The sequence below is a fragment of the Lotus japonicus genome, chromosome 1 (genome assembly GCF_012489685.1).
Source record: "Lotus japonicus ecotype B-129 chromosome 1, LjGifu_v1.2".
NCBI classification, from domain to species: Eukaryota; Viridiplantae; Streptophyta; class Magnoliopsida; order Fabales; family Fabaceae; genus Lotus; species Lotus japonicus.
The window spans coordinates 116,174,966-116,192,085 of record NC_080041.1 but is presented as its reverse complement, the minus strand read 5'-3'; the positions used below and the strand labels follow the sequence as shown (position 1 = coordinate 116,192,085).

Genomic DNA, 17,120 nt, shown 5'->3' with positions numbered 1-17,120 from the left:
TGGTCGGATTTAGGGTCTAGGCTGGCGTCAGGTAGGGACTATGGTCAGATATAGAGATTAGGTCGACGTCGAGTCGGATTTAGTGGCTTAGGTCAGAGTCGGGCGGGTCGTGGTTCGGTCAAGCAAGTTGGGTGGGTCAACACCAAGTTTTAGAGTTTCATCTAGTTTTTATTTACAATCCATTTGATCCATTTTTGTGATTGAGTAGGATTTGAAGTCGATCTATCACAATTTGTAAAATTTGAATATACCAATTAAGTAGATTTTAATTTTAAATTAATGTACTATGAAAATCCAATAAATTAATCCATCCATTTATATTATTTTATATATGGATGGATATAGATGAATTTTGTTGTGAATGTAAAATTCATGAATTATTTTTTCATTTTGTCACGCTTACATAAAAATTATTTTCCACACACCATGCATTTACTCGTATTGCGTATAGAAACTGAATTTGTTTTTTTAATACAATTATCCATATTTTGTATATACCTATATACGTGTTTTTTTTCACATAAAGTCTGTCCTAATCATATAAAACGTTAGGTACTGATCTATTCCAAAATATTGGAGAAACAAGAAACGCACACTTCCCCGTTTGCCTACGATTACAGATGAAAGCAATTTTCATATCTTGACATGAAACTAAAGATAATAGTCCACACACAGACGACATACATATATGCTTTTATTGACTTGTCATTAGTGTGTATGAGCCTCAAAGATAACAAGGACCACAAACCACAAGCAGTTAGATATCAATGAAAACTTGAAATCATTGAACTGTCATTGTGAGTTTGTCCATTTGAATTAATTACTTAATCGAATTCAGAGGGGAGAATGATCTGAATTGGCTAATTAAGCTGTTTTTCTTCGGGTTTTTTTATTGCATTTTCTTGATTTAGCAAAAGCTTATAATTATGGAAAAATTAAAAATTGTTAACCCAAATCATTAAAGGCAGCTCGTCTTTAACTATGAAGTCAAGGTTTTATCATCTCCCATAGAAATTGACCACCGTGTTGGTACGATGGCTGAATATGAATGCAAAACCAGCATGTGCTGTCACTTGATTACTTCCTCTCATCGTCATCTACGCCAACGACAGAGTTAAGGGACTATTGTTCCGGTGGATTACCTCGGGCGGACACCGCATATACCGGTCCAAACAACAATACCCCCTTACCTTCGCGTAGTCAGCAAACGACGGGACTCCAACACTTGTCGTTACAGAACAAACCAACCCACGTACTATCCTAGGCGAGGCTAAGCCGCCGGACCCCTGGCAATGGTGCTCCCATTCGTCCCATCAAGGTCAACCAAGACTTTGCACCTACCACGCATTGAGCTCGAGGAGACGAACTCCTCCCCTATATAAGGCACCCTACCCAAGCAATAAAATGTAACTATCTCTATCAATTCTTATCATTGCATTCACACCCCACTATCTTGAGCGTTGAAGTGCTAACGTGCTGGTACCACCATTGCAACGCCCCGGGTCAAAAGGCTACCAATTCCATCACTCACTAGAATCCCCATCACTTGGAGCCCTGTTTCCATCTTTAGTCATGTTCCCATCTTGTAACACACTCCTGGTTGATTTGGTCGAGCTTAACTCGATCAAACACATTTCATGGTCATCCGTTTACCATTTAATGTGATTATTAGCGGCGAGAGAATTAGTCACTACTGTCAGAATTAATACATTAAACCAACAACAAAAAATCACCACCCAAAACAGAAAATTATGTGAATTCTCTCTTGATGTTCATGTAGTCAATGACCACTTCCAGCTCCTAGCAAACAATGGAGAAGAACCTTGACTAATTAAATTTCCCTCATATCTTGACCAATGGTGACATGCATGCAATGCTCAGGCTGATCTCATGTATGAGCTTCAATCACATAAAAAGGTAGAGCACTATGTATCAAGTTTTTATCCTACACGTGCCCCCAAAACGCTGATCCATCACTCAACTCAAATCACAAGTTAATCAATCATACAACTGTTATGGGGGGTCACATAATTAGAACTTAGAAGGTTACAGAAAATAAGCCATAATGTTTGGAATTTTTTTTTATAATTGATATTGGAGTGAAAATCAACCTTTTTTTAGAAAGAACTTTATGCAAATAGTTTTTAGTTTTAAAATTAATTTTAAGAAAAGAGTTTAAATATGTTGCGTGTGGTTGATTTCAAGAGACCTGTCATGATCTCTTGTCCAAATGAACCGCCAAGAGGAAATTGAAGTTTTCGAGTACTTCTTTGTTTAAAAAGGGCAGTATCATAATCATAATTTGGAGAAAGAATATAACAAATTAATTTTGTGATCCTTGGCAACATCAACATTTTAAGCTCATGAATTTCACGTGAAATTGCCACCCTCATCAACCCCTACAAAATTTTTTTAATGCAAATTGTACTTGGAAGCAACATAAACACGGTGCCCACTAAGGTGGGGAACTTTTAAATTGGTCCACCGATGGACCACCCCCTAAACACCATTGGATTAGAGAATCTTGGAATATTCTTTAGATCAACGGTTAGGATTTACTGAAAACTAAAAGGGTAAAAATGTAAAATGTTATATCATTCTCTCCCTTCCTCTCCTTCCTCTCCCTTCCCCGAATCCCTGCGAAACTGCATTAAACCACCAACCTCCATTGTCAAGACCTCCATAGCGAAGCCAAACCATGCCTCCTTCAATTCAACCCCTCCATCATCATTCACAAATAATTTCACAAATAAACTGATTCATTCTAAGAGGAAAACGGAAATAAACTTCCAGAAATCAATTCCAAAATAAACTCCAGAAATCAAAATAACCAGATTTGAAGTAATCTCAAAATACGTACCAGAAATCAATTCCAAATATCAATTCATACAGAAAACTCAAAATAACACCAAAAAAAAATTCATATCAGGGACACAACCCTATGGCTCAATCTGGAGATGAACAACTCAAAATCATCCCTTCAGTTGAAAACGGGGTGGAGGCGCAGCGACGAGAACAAAGGATAGTGCTTTTCCGAAGTGAACCGTAGCTGATGTACTTGGTTGTGGCTAAGATGCGTCGGTTGATCTCGCTGTCCATCTCAAACTCGCTGCCACCTTCAACCTCCATTCCCCAACTCTTCCATGCAGTCAGCGATTGAGCCTTGGCAGAGGGTTTTCGCCGACATCCATCCCACTCCGACGGCTGCTCCTCATGCATCCACCGTTGAAGCCATCGCGACCAGAATGGTGGCGCGAATCAACAAAGAGACCACCGTGGCTTCAATTGACACTGAGGCCAGTACCCAAATCCGTCAACGGAGAACCCACGACCTCGTCCTCCTCCCTTTCGCAAGCTCTCATTCACTACTACCAACTCGCCGGCACGCTTCGCCACCGCCAGGATCACCGCCTCAAGCTCTGGTGCGCCGCCGACCAAGGCGTCCCTCTCATCCGCGCCACCACGGACTTCACCCTCGATTCCGTGAACTATCTTGATGATTCGAAGCCCGATTTCATCGAGCATCTGGTGCCCGACCCGGGACCTGAAGAGGGGTTGGAGCGAAACCATCTTGGTATATGACACGGTGTTAAAGCTTCGACCTTGACCGTGGGACTCGGTGCGAAGGAGCAGATCGATGGGTCTGGTGCGAAGCGTGTAAGGGGCTAGAGGTTGAAGATGGTACTTTGATGTGAAGATGGTGGTGGGGACTGGAGCAGATCGATGGGACCAGATCGATGTTAAACTATTGAGGAGCAGATCGCCATTGATCGATGCTTGTGTTGTTCCTGATTCTTCACGAGTATGATGCATTGATGCCCGAGCTTGTTTCCTTTCAGATTTCAGATTAACCTAGGTAGGGAAGGTAAAGGGAAGAGGGAGAGGAAAAAGGGTAAAGGGAAGGGGTAAAGACAAAATTACCCTTCTGGTCCATGGGTGGACCAGAATATAACTAGCCCACCCTAGTGGGCACCCATAAACACGTGAATATGAACATGGAAAACCAAAATTTGCAATGAACCAAGTAAAAAAGGGAAATCCCAATGAGATCATTCCAATCCTCCATATCTGGGATCCCCATAAACCATTACAAAAGCTTTGGGAATAAGTTACATGTAGACATAGCCCAAATTGGTAAAATTTACCCATATCACTTACCAAAAGGGCAAATATCATATCATTTGCCCCCACACAAAAAATAAACAAAAAAGAAAAGAAAAGTAATCAATCAATGAGTGGACCAGGCCAGAATTCAGGGACAAAGGTTGGAATCAATCTTAGAAGACAAACACTAATGTTGCTGGTAGAAAAGGACCATGCAACAAACTAATTTAAGTCAGAGAATAATAACTGATTGAAGCCTAGGAGGACATGATCAAGGGATGTTTGGTTTGCTGTGGGTCCGGTAAATGAACAAATTACGAGATGTGCTGGGATGCACTCAACTCAGCTCTATCTTCTAGTTGGCGTGATGGGGGATGATGAGACATGTCTCATGTCTGCATAATTTCCTGTTCAACTTTGCTGGCCTTATATCACTACTATTGCATTTTTGAATGGTTAAGGCCATGTAAATCTCCACATAAGGAGATGAAACAAATAAAATAACAAGTAATTTTAAACCACACATATCGATTTATGTTCGAGCTGGGTAGGACCTTCATGGGCAAAAAAACGCTCTTCCTAGTCCCTACCAAGCATTAACGCAACTGCATGTACAAGGACTCAAACTTAAGACATTTGCTTAAGCTAGAACAACTCTGTGTCAGTTGATCTACACGCTTGCTAGTAATATTAAAATACATATAATTAAGTGTATATAATATGTAAACTAAAGCATATATATTTATTTACTGTAGACCGAGTAAACTGTAAACCTTGCTTTCATTAATTTAAGCAATAGTCCAATTTCAGAAACATTGGTAATAATAAAAGACCTGAAATGTGTCTTCTTCAGCATTAGAATTGATGATGCATCATCAAAGTGCTAGTGCTCCAAGTAAATGGAACAGGAGGAACAATAAACATGTGCAATACTAAGATCAAGTTTTTCTTTGTGTAAGGGACTAAGAAATTTTGTAGTTGGTAGGAGTTGAAATATTTGGTAATATTATTGATATGAAAAACTGTACAGGGATTCCTCTTCTTATAGAGGGAATTACATAATGTGATTGATCAAAGTCAAAGAAGAAAATCCTTGACTAAAGAGAGAATTAGGGAGAATGAATGAAAATAAGAAACTACCTAAAATAAACTAAGTACAAACAAGAAACAACATAATTATATACAAACAAAAATATAACTGCTAATTAAGAGCATTAAATGCTTTATTTCACAGTCTGTTGACACTCCCCCTCAAGCTGGCCTAAAGATATCCTCCATAGACAACTTGCTAGTTATGTTGTCAAAGGATTTCTTGGGTAATCCTTTGGTTAGGATGTCTGCCGATTGCTCTGCAGTGGGAACATATGTAATACAAATCTGCCCACTTTCTATCTTCTCTCTGATGAAGTGTTTATCAACTTCGACATGCTTGGTCCTATCATGTAGGACCGGGTTGTGTGCAATAGATATTGCAGACTTGTTGTCACAATAAAGCTTTATTGGAGGAGAATTGAAAACCTTTAATTCCTGTAGAAGCTTTTCCACCCATAATGCCTCACAAATTCCATGAGCAACTGCTCTAAATTCAGCTTTTGCACTACTCCTTGCTACAACGGTTTGTTTTTTACTTCTCCAACTAACCAAGTTTCCTCCAATAAAGGTGCAATAGCCTGATGTTGATCTTCGGTCTGTCACACTCCCTGCCCAGTCTGCATCAGTGTAGGCTTCTACCTGAAGGTGCCCACGGTTTTTATAAAGAAGCCCCTTCCCAGGTGATCCCTTCAAGTATCTTAAGATTCTGAAAACTGCCTCCAAGTGTTCATGACCTGGTGCATGCATAAACTGGCTTACCATGCTTACAGAAAAGGCAATGTCTGGACGGGTGTGAGATAGGTATATTAGCCTTCCCACTAGTCGCTGATACCTTCCTTTGTCCACCATATTTTCTGTTTCAGCTGGTTGCAGCTTTAAGTTGGGCTACATGGGTGTTTCTACAGCTTTGCATCCAAGTAATCTTGTTTCTTTTAAAAGATCCAGAATATACTTTCGTTGGTTCATAAAGATACCTTCCTTTGATCTTGCAAACTCAATTCCAAGGAAGTATTTCAATGGGCCAAGTTCCTTGATTTCAAAAACTTTAGCAAGTTTCTCCCTCAGATTTTTGAGTTCCAAGCTATCATCACCTGTCAGAATAATATCATCAACATATACAATCAAGATAGCAACCTTATTATCTGCTGAATGTTTATAGAACAATGTGTGATCAGCTTGGCTTTGGATATATCCAAGCCCTTTTACCACTGTTCCAAACCTCTCAAACCATGCTCTTGGAGATTGCTTCAGCCCATATAATGACTTCTTTAGTCTACACACCTTATTTCTTCCAAGTTCTTCTTCAAATCCGGGGGGGAAGACTCATAAACACTTCTTCCTCTAACTCCCCATTCAGGAAAGCATTCTTTACATCCAATTGATGTAAAGGCCAGTTGTAACTTGCAGCAAGGGATATAAGAATTCGAACAGAGTTAAGTTTAGCAACTGGAGCAAATGTCTCTTGATAGTCTACTCCATAAGTTTGAGTGAACCCTTTTGCCACCAATCTCGCCTTGTACCTCTCTACACTTCCATCAGCCTTGCACTTAATGGTAAATACCCACTTACAACCCACCTGTTTTTTGTCACGTGGCAGGTATGTTATTTCCCAAGTTTCATTCTTTTTCAGTGCACTCAACTCTTCTAAGACTGCTAAATTCCAATTGGGATCATCTAGTGCTTCCTCAATGTTTCTAGGCACAAACAGATCTGTTATTTTAGAGGTAAAAACTTTGTGATTCGGGGAAAGATTTTGGTAGGAAACATATTGGGAAATGGGATGGTTTGTGCTAGATTTTTCTGATTTTTGGGTGCAGGTTCTGGTTCCTTTCCTAATAGCTATGGGTAATTCAATAGTAGAAGTGAAAATGTCAATGTTACCTCGAATTTCTTGTGGTATTCTTACTTGGCCTTCTTCCGGGATTTCTGGTTGGCTTGGTGCAGAGATGATGGATTGGCCTTTGGTCCTTTTAGGATACTTCCGAGTATAAACATGGAACTCCTTTTTTGACTGTGGTATTTCTTTCTCTGTTTGGGCTCCACCTAAGTCTGGCATAAGATTTCCTTTAGAAATTTCAGAATTTGTTTCCACATGTTCTTCCTTGTTGCATTCATCAATAAAATTTGTATTCTCTGTGTGTACAATAGGAATGGGCAGCGGTTCATGCAAAAAATTGTCTTCACTCACATTATTATTCTACCCCTGAAGGGAATTTTTTTGAAAAAAAGGTTGATGTTCAAGAAAGGTAACATCCATGCTAACACAAAGCTTCTTTGTGATAGGATTAAAGACTCTATATCCTTTTTGGTTTGGAGAATAACCAACAAAAATGCATTTTTCTGCCCTTGGGTCTAGTTTGGACCGAGATGTGGAAGGTTTATGCATAAAAACTGTACAACCAAACACCTTTAAAGGCATATCAGTATGTAATCGACATGCTGGAAAAATGGTTTTGAAATTTTCCAAAGGTGTGCGATAATTCAACACACGAGTGGGCATTCTATTTATAAGATAGGCTGCTGTTAGGACAGCATCTCCCCACAAATACTTTGGAACATTACTCTCAAACATAATGGCACGAGCTACTTCAAGGAGATGTTTATTTTTTCTTTCAGCGGTGCCATTTTGTTGAGGAGTATTTGGACATGTCGATTGATGCTGAATGCCTTTATTTTTCAGAAACTCATTTAGATTTTGATTGAAGTACTCAGTTCCATTATCACTCCTCAAAATGGAGATCTTTGTGTCAAATTGAGTTTCTACCATTTGTGAAAAACTTTTAAATATATTAGGAACTTCAGATTTTTCATGCATAAGGTAGACCCAACACAACCGGGTGTGATCATTTATGAAGGTTACAAACCACCTTTTTCCAAATTGAGTTGTAATTTTTGAAGGCCCTCAAACATCACTATGGATTAAGTAAAAAGGTCTAGATGCATGATAAGGTTGAGAATAATAAGGAGCTCTTTGATTTTTTGCAAGAACACAACTTTCACATTCAAGAGAAAAACAATTAACATTTTTGAATAAATCTGGAAACAAATGCCTAAGATATTGAAAATTCGGGTGCCCTAGTCTGTTATGTCAGAGCATTATTTGGTCCCTAACAGAGGTGCAACTCATACCACAAAGACCCTGAGCTGCTTTATTTCTGAAAGTATCCTCAAAGTAGTAAAGTCCATCTTTCATCTTAGCACTGCCAATCATCTTCCCCGAAATCCGGTCCTGAAAAACACAATGAGTGTTAAAGAATGTCACACTGCAATTGGAATCTTTGCAGATTTTGCTAATAGAAAGAAGGTTGCAAGATAGTTTGGGCACATGTAAAACTTTTCCTAAGTCAATGTTATTGGATAAGGTAATCTTCCCCTTCCCTGCAATTGCGGAAAAAGAACCATCTGCAATTCTAATTTTTCCATTTCCAGAACAAGGAGAATAGGTTTTAAATAAAGGAGAAAGGCTAGTCATATGATCTGAAGCACCTGAATCAATGATCCATGGTGCATGAATATTTGAGGTGCAATTAAGGGAGCTAGGGGTAGAAAAATTACCTGTTTGTGCCACAGAACCACTAGGAGTACCAGATAAAAAATTAGAATTTAACAACCTTATGAGTTCCTCAACTTGTTCCTTTTTCAAGGAAGTCTTTTCTGCCTCATGAGCTGTAGGGAAAGATTTTTTATTTTTAGGACCTGACTTGCCACCCTTTAGATGTGCTGGCCTCCCAATAATTTTCCAGCAACTTTCCCGAGTATGACCGGGTCTGTTGCAGTGATCACACCAGCGGTTTGAGAAGTTCTTCTGGTTAGTAGAAGTCTTAAGGGCAGCAGTTTCTACAGCAAGAGCATTGGTCTCAGAAGGAGGTGCATCCGTTTTGGTCTTTCCCATCATCACACTTCTGCGAGTTTCCTCTCTTCTAACTTCAGCAAAGACCTCACCCAATGAAGGTAAGGTTGCTCTCCCAATGATTCTGCCACGAACTTCATCTAGCTCTTCATTCAGACCAGCAAGAAACTGAAATATTCTACCTTCTTCCACGGTCTGTCGATGGTGTTTGGCATCCTCTGCAGAGTTCCACTTGTAAGTGTTGAAGAGATCTAGATCCTGCCAAACTCGCTTCAAAGAGTGGAAGTATTTTGTCACGTTATTACCTCCCTGCCGAATTTCTCTGACTTTCAAGGTGAGTTCATAGATCTGAGATTTGTTCTCAAGATCTGAATACATTTCCGTGACACTATCCCATAGCTCTTTGGCTGTGGAATAACACATGTAATTGCTGCTAATGTCCTCCTCCATGGAGTTTACCAGCCATGTCATCACCATGGAGTTTTCAGCGTCCCAAACAGCATATTGTGGATCAGCAATATCTGGCATGGGTTTCTCACCAGTGAGATACCCAAGTTTTCCTCTGCCACGAATATACAACTGGACAGATTGGGACCACCGGAAATAGTTCGACCCATTGAGTCGAAAAGTGGTGATTTGGACAGAATGAGTCACCGAACAGGACTCGTTGCTCCTGCCTTGGAGGCACATAATGAGATTCGCCGAACAGGACACGCTGCTCCTGCCTTGGAGGCTGCGAGACTTTGGGAACCACAATCTCCTCCGTATTCTGATCATCGCTGACTGAGGAACTGTCAGCCATGGATGCAAATCAGATGCGCAGAGATCTTTGCTCTGATACCAAGTTGAAATATTTGGTAATATTATTGATATGAAAAACTGTACAGGGATTCCTCTTCTTATAGAGGGAATTACATAATGTGATTGATCAAAGTCAAAGAAGGAAATCCTTGACTAAAGAGAGAATTAGGGAGAATGAATGAAAATAAGAAACTACCTAAAATAAACTAAGTACAAACAGGAAACAACATAATTATATACAAACAAAAATATAACTGCTAATTAAGAGCATTAAATGCTCTATTTCACAGTCTGTTGACAGTAGGTCAGTCACAAGAGATGTTGTCCCCTTTATGAAGAACTAGGGTACCCCAGCTGCTGTAATGGGCGTCTGCATACACTCAGACAAATCCAGAATGCATGGGGTCAAATTAATTAAGCATTTGGATTATTATTTCTTGGAATTAATGGCAAAAGACAAAAGAAGAAATCTTCCAGATCTATAAAAAAATGACTATACAGTAAAGGAAAATACCAGTACAACAAACTGGACAGTGAGATACTTTGAACTCCAGAAGCATCTTAGGACGGCAACAGAAAAAGATGGCTGCACCCTAAAACCAAAAGACATACACAAGACATGAGGATATGCTCTTAAGTCAAATAAGTACTTATTTAACCGTCTACCCGCCAAATAGGAAACAAACAGAATGACAAACATTTTTGAAATGTTACAGTTTACAAGAAACACTCGTGCGTGTTTGGATACAGGGTGAGGCCGTGAGGCCAAAATCATGGTGAACAATCGCAAAAGTCAAGGAAAGTTGTTTTTGGTTAACGTGGTTTTCCACCGTATATCCATACATGCACTCAAACCGTCAAAACAATTAATGAGAGAAAGTAATGCACAAAAAAACTATAAGGAGACTCAAATTCAAATAGGAATAATTCCTACTAGATTAAAGAAGACATGTTTAAACAAATAATGAGGTTAACATGTAACAAAAATCAAAATAGTAGCAGAGACAGGATTAGATTTTAGCCACAAGTTCGACTCAAGAGTTCCTTTTTGCCTAGCATCAAACATCTAGAAGGAAAAACAAATCTGAACGTGGTTTTAAACTTTTAAGATGACCTGGAGTCTAGGACATGAACATGTATTCTGTTGACAGTGACAGATTTCAACCAATGCAGTTGTATATGGTGAGAACTCTCACCTTGACTAGAGATATGACTAAATAAGTGCTTATAAAGAGATTAGAGCCCTCTTCACTAAGATACCTTTTGGGGTAGAGTTAGGCCTAATCCAAAGTCTAAAAATATAGTATCTGAAACCACAGCTATGGATATCCAATATCCTAGGCTCCATTTACTTCACAGAAAATAACTTTTTGATAAAAAGGAAAATTCCTTTATGACATGTACACTTCATAAATTTTTGGAATTTGACTTATAGTTAGCAAAGGTAGTCAAAGTAAAACAGACACCATTGACTATAATTTCGTTTAGAAATAATTCCTAATCATTACAGAAGGAGAAAGCACAGACAACCTGAGCCAACAAATGGCGACCAGGGGCAGCATTTGAGAACTTATTTTAGAAATCTCAAGAAGTACATATTCTAGAAGATGCAATCTTGACACAAAAAGAGTAGTCAATAGGCATCACAGGCAGTTGCTGATTCAACAGTGATAACTGCCTCATTAGCTATTGAAGCAGACTACATGTGATGCTAGAAAGCTTGGTCTTATGACAGCTTGTGGATAAATAAAAACTAGGTTTTACATTTTTCACCCATGAGAACAGCTATAGTTGAAAAGCAAAGAGATACAAAAATTGTTTCTTTTATTAAGTCCATAGATGGTGTTTTTACTAGATTAGAATCATGATGGATTAATATTTGTTAAGCTACCAGTATATTTTACTTTAAATTCTTCAGATTTTAGATACAGGAATATTCTGATATCCTCTGGATTTCCTTAACATGGAATTTAGTTAGGACAAGCATTTCAAAACAAAATTCATCAAATTTGGCTTCAATTAGCATTCTTCAATAAAATATAATCATGCTAGGAGCTTAGAGTTTCACAGATTACTTGAATTGAATCTGATTTATTTCAAATGCGAATGACTTGAGAGAGCCTTCTCTAAGCCTCACGAATTATGCAGGATAAATAATTCAATCCTTTAGTTTTAGATATCGACTAAAGTGAATACAGCAAGCATATTATCTATTTCCCATTCTATTTACAGAAGGTACCTACTATTCAGAAGGAATATCAACCTTCCCTCAAGCTGGCGCCCACATTTTACATGTGCCTAACTTGTTAAGTATGTATGTGACCCTCATATTGTTAACACTAAAAAATGTAGTGGTTTCTGTATAGAGACTTCCTAGGAATGAAATGTCAATCAATTTCTACATATCAGGTTCGCTCATAAAAGACTTGATTGGAGGCAATGTGTGACTTCTTGTCTTGATTGTCACAAATGAGTTTAATGGGGCCTATACCAAACTTCAATTCCTGAAACAGTCAAAGGAACCAACCAGTAATCTCATGTTATTCACCCAAACCCCAATCAACAATTAGGGAATCAGAGAGAAATACAAGAGAGTCCAAACCCTCTTCCTAACTCAATTTCCCCAAACTCACTCTAACTTCCTCTTATGTATAGGCAACATGCCACATAAACCCTCTAACTAACAAACGAACTACTAACACGGCTTAATTGCTAACAAGCTAACCCCAAGTACCTATCAAACAGTTGGTTCTATTAGAGATGTTATATTCATGTGCATTCACCTAAAGTTTTATATCTTGGGAGAAGATATCTGAGTGATTTTTATGTTAACATTTTTAACCTGACCCTTAAGACAAGAGTCCTCAGAGAAGTGAAGTTAATACATAGGTTCAATCTACATCTATATAAACAACAATGTCTATATGTCCTTAATTTCTGGTATAACCCTTAACATATTTCAAGATTCAAATCATTGCAATCCCACAGACTATCAGACAGAGAAATGAGAAATTAACTACTCTGCACACTGATGGTGAAGCATATATATGGTCAAGTCAACAGGAAGCAATTTAGTTTTTCAACTAGTCTCCAATAGATTCCTAGGTTTGGATAGTGAAGGAATCAACAAACAACAGTCCATGTGTGATTGGAGTCCAAGTCTGTCATCTCATCAGTTATAACTTGTCACTATCCTAGATAAGTAATTGCTTCCTGGAAAAATTTAGGAATAGAAACAAACATCAGGTTATAATTGACACTAAAAAGTGACAATTAGAAGCAGAAAATAACTTCATATCGAAAGAAGATTTTCTCACTCAGAGGATCAAAAGAGCAGAGAGAAGTGGATCATGGTAGGGAGAAGATAGGACTAGACCTCTTTTCCTCTGTAATTCCATTCTAGATGTTATATATATATTACATTGAATCCTTGGGACAATGCATAGGTCCTAATAACTTTTCATCCATCTTTAACAAAATTTCTTCAATCCTGGACAAACAGACCTATAAAATCACAGAGTAAGCTGATAAAAAAAACTTCTTTCATGCTTGCATTTAATTCAAGCAACCAAACCCATAAATTAGAGTTCATAACCATTCACCAAAGAAGTCTTATTTTGTAACCAAGTATGACTTCTTGTGATTTTAAAGGTAAAAGTTCAGAACAAGTTTCTCAAATGAACTCAAAAATATTTTCCACTCACCATACATACCAATACAAGTTTCTTAAATATAAGCCAAAAGTGAAGAACTCAAATCTGAGAGTCTGAGACCTCACAACAATCAATAATCTTATGAAATGTACTACTAGTTTCTCAAATATGTGTATGCTTTCCATCCTAGGGCTGATATCAGCACAATCATCCTCCTTATCAGATGTAATTTGTAAATGCATGGTGAAAAGAAAAGAAAAATAATAAATTTCATCCATAAAAAAAGACTTTTCCTTGATTACCCTAATTGTGTTGCATTATTCCAAATCAAAGAGTAATGAAATACATCAAGCCCTTGCATGTGACAAGGAAATATCAACCAAAGAGCAATCCAAAACTTTGTGTCTGACTTCTAGTGAGAACATAAGTCAACAATAAGAGCCACGTTTTTTCCATAATAGGTGACCCTAAGCACCAAAAGAAAAATTCATAACAAGTATCCAAAACTTGAACCTAGGAAACCTCTATTTGTTCATTCCCACTTCAAACTAATAGTCATAGAGTGAGCCAAGACAAGATTCTTACATAAAAAAATATATCAATAACAAATTGATTCATCAAGTTCAAGGCATTATATGATCCTATTGCTCCCCAAAAAAACGCACCCAATTCTGAATCTGCTTACCAATGCCTGTCTCCTCAACCTCTTGTACTTGTGCTTGTTCATCTTCCGCTTCCACTTCTTCTTCACAGTAGGAGATATAATTAATAACTTTCAAAAAAAAATATTACTAACTAATAGTCATAATTTCAAAAAAAACTAATAGTCATTTAGTACAATTTAAATCAATGGAAAAATTATCAAAAAGTGCCCTCACGCAGGATCGAACTACGGACCTTCAGTTTACAAGACTGACGCTCTACCACTGAGCTATAAGGGCCCTTGTTGAACTTAAACTATATATATCAAATTATAAACCATCAAACCAAATTAATTTAAACAGAGGAAACATAATTTGGGAATTTTGTTTACTCCGTTTTTTATGCCAAAACTTAATTGGTTGTTTGGAGAAAATATTACATAGAATCGCTATATCTTACTAATACGAAAAGTATGAATTCTTTTTTGGTCCTTTGGTCACCAGTCTCCACGGGGAAAGAGTCTCATGTGACTAATCTGGCTCGGGATACGATAGTAATGTCCAGTGGCGGAACCAAGGGGTGACTTGGCCACTTTTGTTTACAAAATAATTTATTTTTCCTTATCAATACTAAAATTATACATGTACAACACCACCCTCTTTAAACTTAGCACCACCCTCTTCAGAAGTCTGCCTCCGCCACTGGTAATGTCCCTGACCACAAATGTATTATTTTTTTATCTCAGAGAGGATCGAACCCGGGCCAGAAGCGTTTCAAAAGATATTAAAAAGCTATAAAATCAAGGATATTACATTGTTCTCACGTTTCGTTTCGTATTTCCCAATATTATTTGACAAGATCGGTCGGTTGTATGCTCAGCTTCACTTGTCTGTTGGTTGAGAATCTATATATATATGTAAAGGAGACTTGAGGTTTTGCATGTATTAAATGCATTAAACCATAAAGCTCCAACACATTTACATTAAATACATTAAAAAATAACAAAAAAATATTAAATATATTAAAAACTGAAAAACATTTATATAATAAAAACTATTCAACTATTTATATTAAATATCAATATTCATAAACTTAAAATTGACTTGATATTTGCATTTGAAAAATATTAAAAATTAAAATTAATAATAAATAATATTTATTAATAATTAATTTATATAAAATACTTTTAAATCTACCTATATTCTATCTATCTATCTATATATATGTGTGTGTGTGTAAAACACACTTGAGTTTTAGGATTAATCTATACATCTATGTAAAGCACACTTGAACTTTTATATAGATTGCTTTACCTTTGCATTAAATACATTAGATAATTAAATAAAAAACTAAAAAAACTACATCTACTTTATTATTAATTATATTAATTAATAATTGTTAAACTTTTCAATTTTCCATATTTTAAAATAATTTTTATTATTGATAAATTTTAATTATCAATTATAACTTGAGTACAAATTTTTAATAATAATAATAATATTTTAAATTGACTACCTTTAAATTAATTAAAATATAGAGTAAAAATAAATTTAACATTTATAACTAATTGTAAAAAATTCCAAATAATTATATGTTAAAATTAAAATAATAATTTTAATTTCAATTATTAATCATGAGTTGATGAATTTTAAAAATTAACTAATATATATATATATATATAATATATATATATATTTGACTTGAGTTCTACATTACTCTGGAATGATTAATTGATTTTTTTTTTCATTTTCATTTCAATTAATTGTCAACCTAAGGTTAGCATGTATTTTGCTTTCTATTTGATAGACTCTAAGTTAGCATGTATTGTACTGATTTGAGATCCCTTTATAGATAATTTTCCTTTTCGAATTTTTTTATCAACCTAAGGTTGAAAAAATATAAAAGATACAAAAATATCACAAACTAATATCTTGAACATATTATATATTGAAATTAGTTAATGGTTGAATGCTTTTGTAAATATATATTTTGAATTTTACTTTTAAATATGAATTGATTTTGTATGTTGTTTAAATCAACTATAATGTTGCGTGTTATTTTAAAAAATAATTTTAAATTTACTTGTGATTTTTCTTAATAATGATAGTAATAAATTATTGATGAATATTTTATGTTATTAACTTTACTAACTATCAATTGCCAACTTTTCAGTTTCTTCTACAAAAGAAGAATTTATTAAGTAATTTTTAAAAATAGTTATAATATTAACTATCAATCATAAATTGAGGCTTATCCAAAAAAAAAATCAATCATAAATTGAGAGAAAAATTAAGAAATATATTTATATGTAGAAAATATTTGTCCCCGAATGATAGCTCAAGTGGTAAGAGCTAGGGACATAAGGGTTGGGTGAGATGAAATGTGAAGGGTCCATGGTTCAAACCCTGAGAATGACTAATTTACTAACATTACTAACAGTTTGTAAGACATTATAACATTTTCCTTTAAAAAAAGGTAGAAAATATGAATAATTTAAATTAAATAATAGTGTAGATAATATTTATTAATGAACACTCTAGAAAAATAGTTTTTAAAATTAAATAAATGTCTCTTACAAAGATATTTACTATTAAATATATCGCATGCGTGTATTATTTGAAAACATACTTTCAAATGTGATTTTTGATCTATTATATAGTAGTTAAAAACTGCCAGTGATTGTAAAAATGACTGACACTAAAACGTAATATTTCCCTAGAGGGAATAAAATCAAACTCGCTTACAAACCTAGAGACTAATTTGATCATTAACCAAAAAATTTATTACTAAATTTCAGTAATAACATTTATTTGCATAAAGAGAAATCTAATACAAGCAATTTAATGCATAAAAAAAATCTAATACTCTCTATTTAGATGTATAAACACAATAATTTTTTTTATTATATTTATATTGAAGAAATAATTTAATAATTATTATTTATACAATTACTCTACAATCATTTTCATATAATTTAA

At 35.7% G+C, this 17,120-nt stretch overlaps 1 protein-coding gene and 1 non-coding gene across 2 annotated transcripts in view; both read right to left on the bottom strand.

Moving 5' to 3' along the window:
* Nucleotides 1-7,393: 7,393 nt before the first annotated feature.
* The window catches only part of LOC130720819 (uncharacterized), a 10,629-nt gene continuing 902 nt past the window's right edge, over nt 7,394-17,120 (bottom strand). The window contains exons 2-5 of the mRNA XM_057571523.1: nt 10,362-10,440; nt 8,531-9,880; nt 8,326-8,425; nt 7,394-7,956 (exon numbers count right to left, since the gene is read on the bottom strand). Of these exons, the coding sequence (XP_057427506.1) occupies nt 7,394-7,956; nt 8,326-8,425; nt 8,531-9,880; nt 10,362-10,440 (2,092 nt within the window). The remainder of the gene's footprint in view (nt 7,957-8,325; nt 8,426-8,530; nt 9,881-10,361; nt 10,441-17,120) is intronic.
* On the bottom strand, nt 14,370-14,441 carry TRNAT-UGU (transfer RNA threonine (anticodon UGU)). The gene has a single exon. It is a non-coding gene; the product is annotated as a tRNA-Thr (tRNA).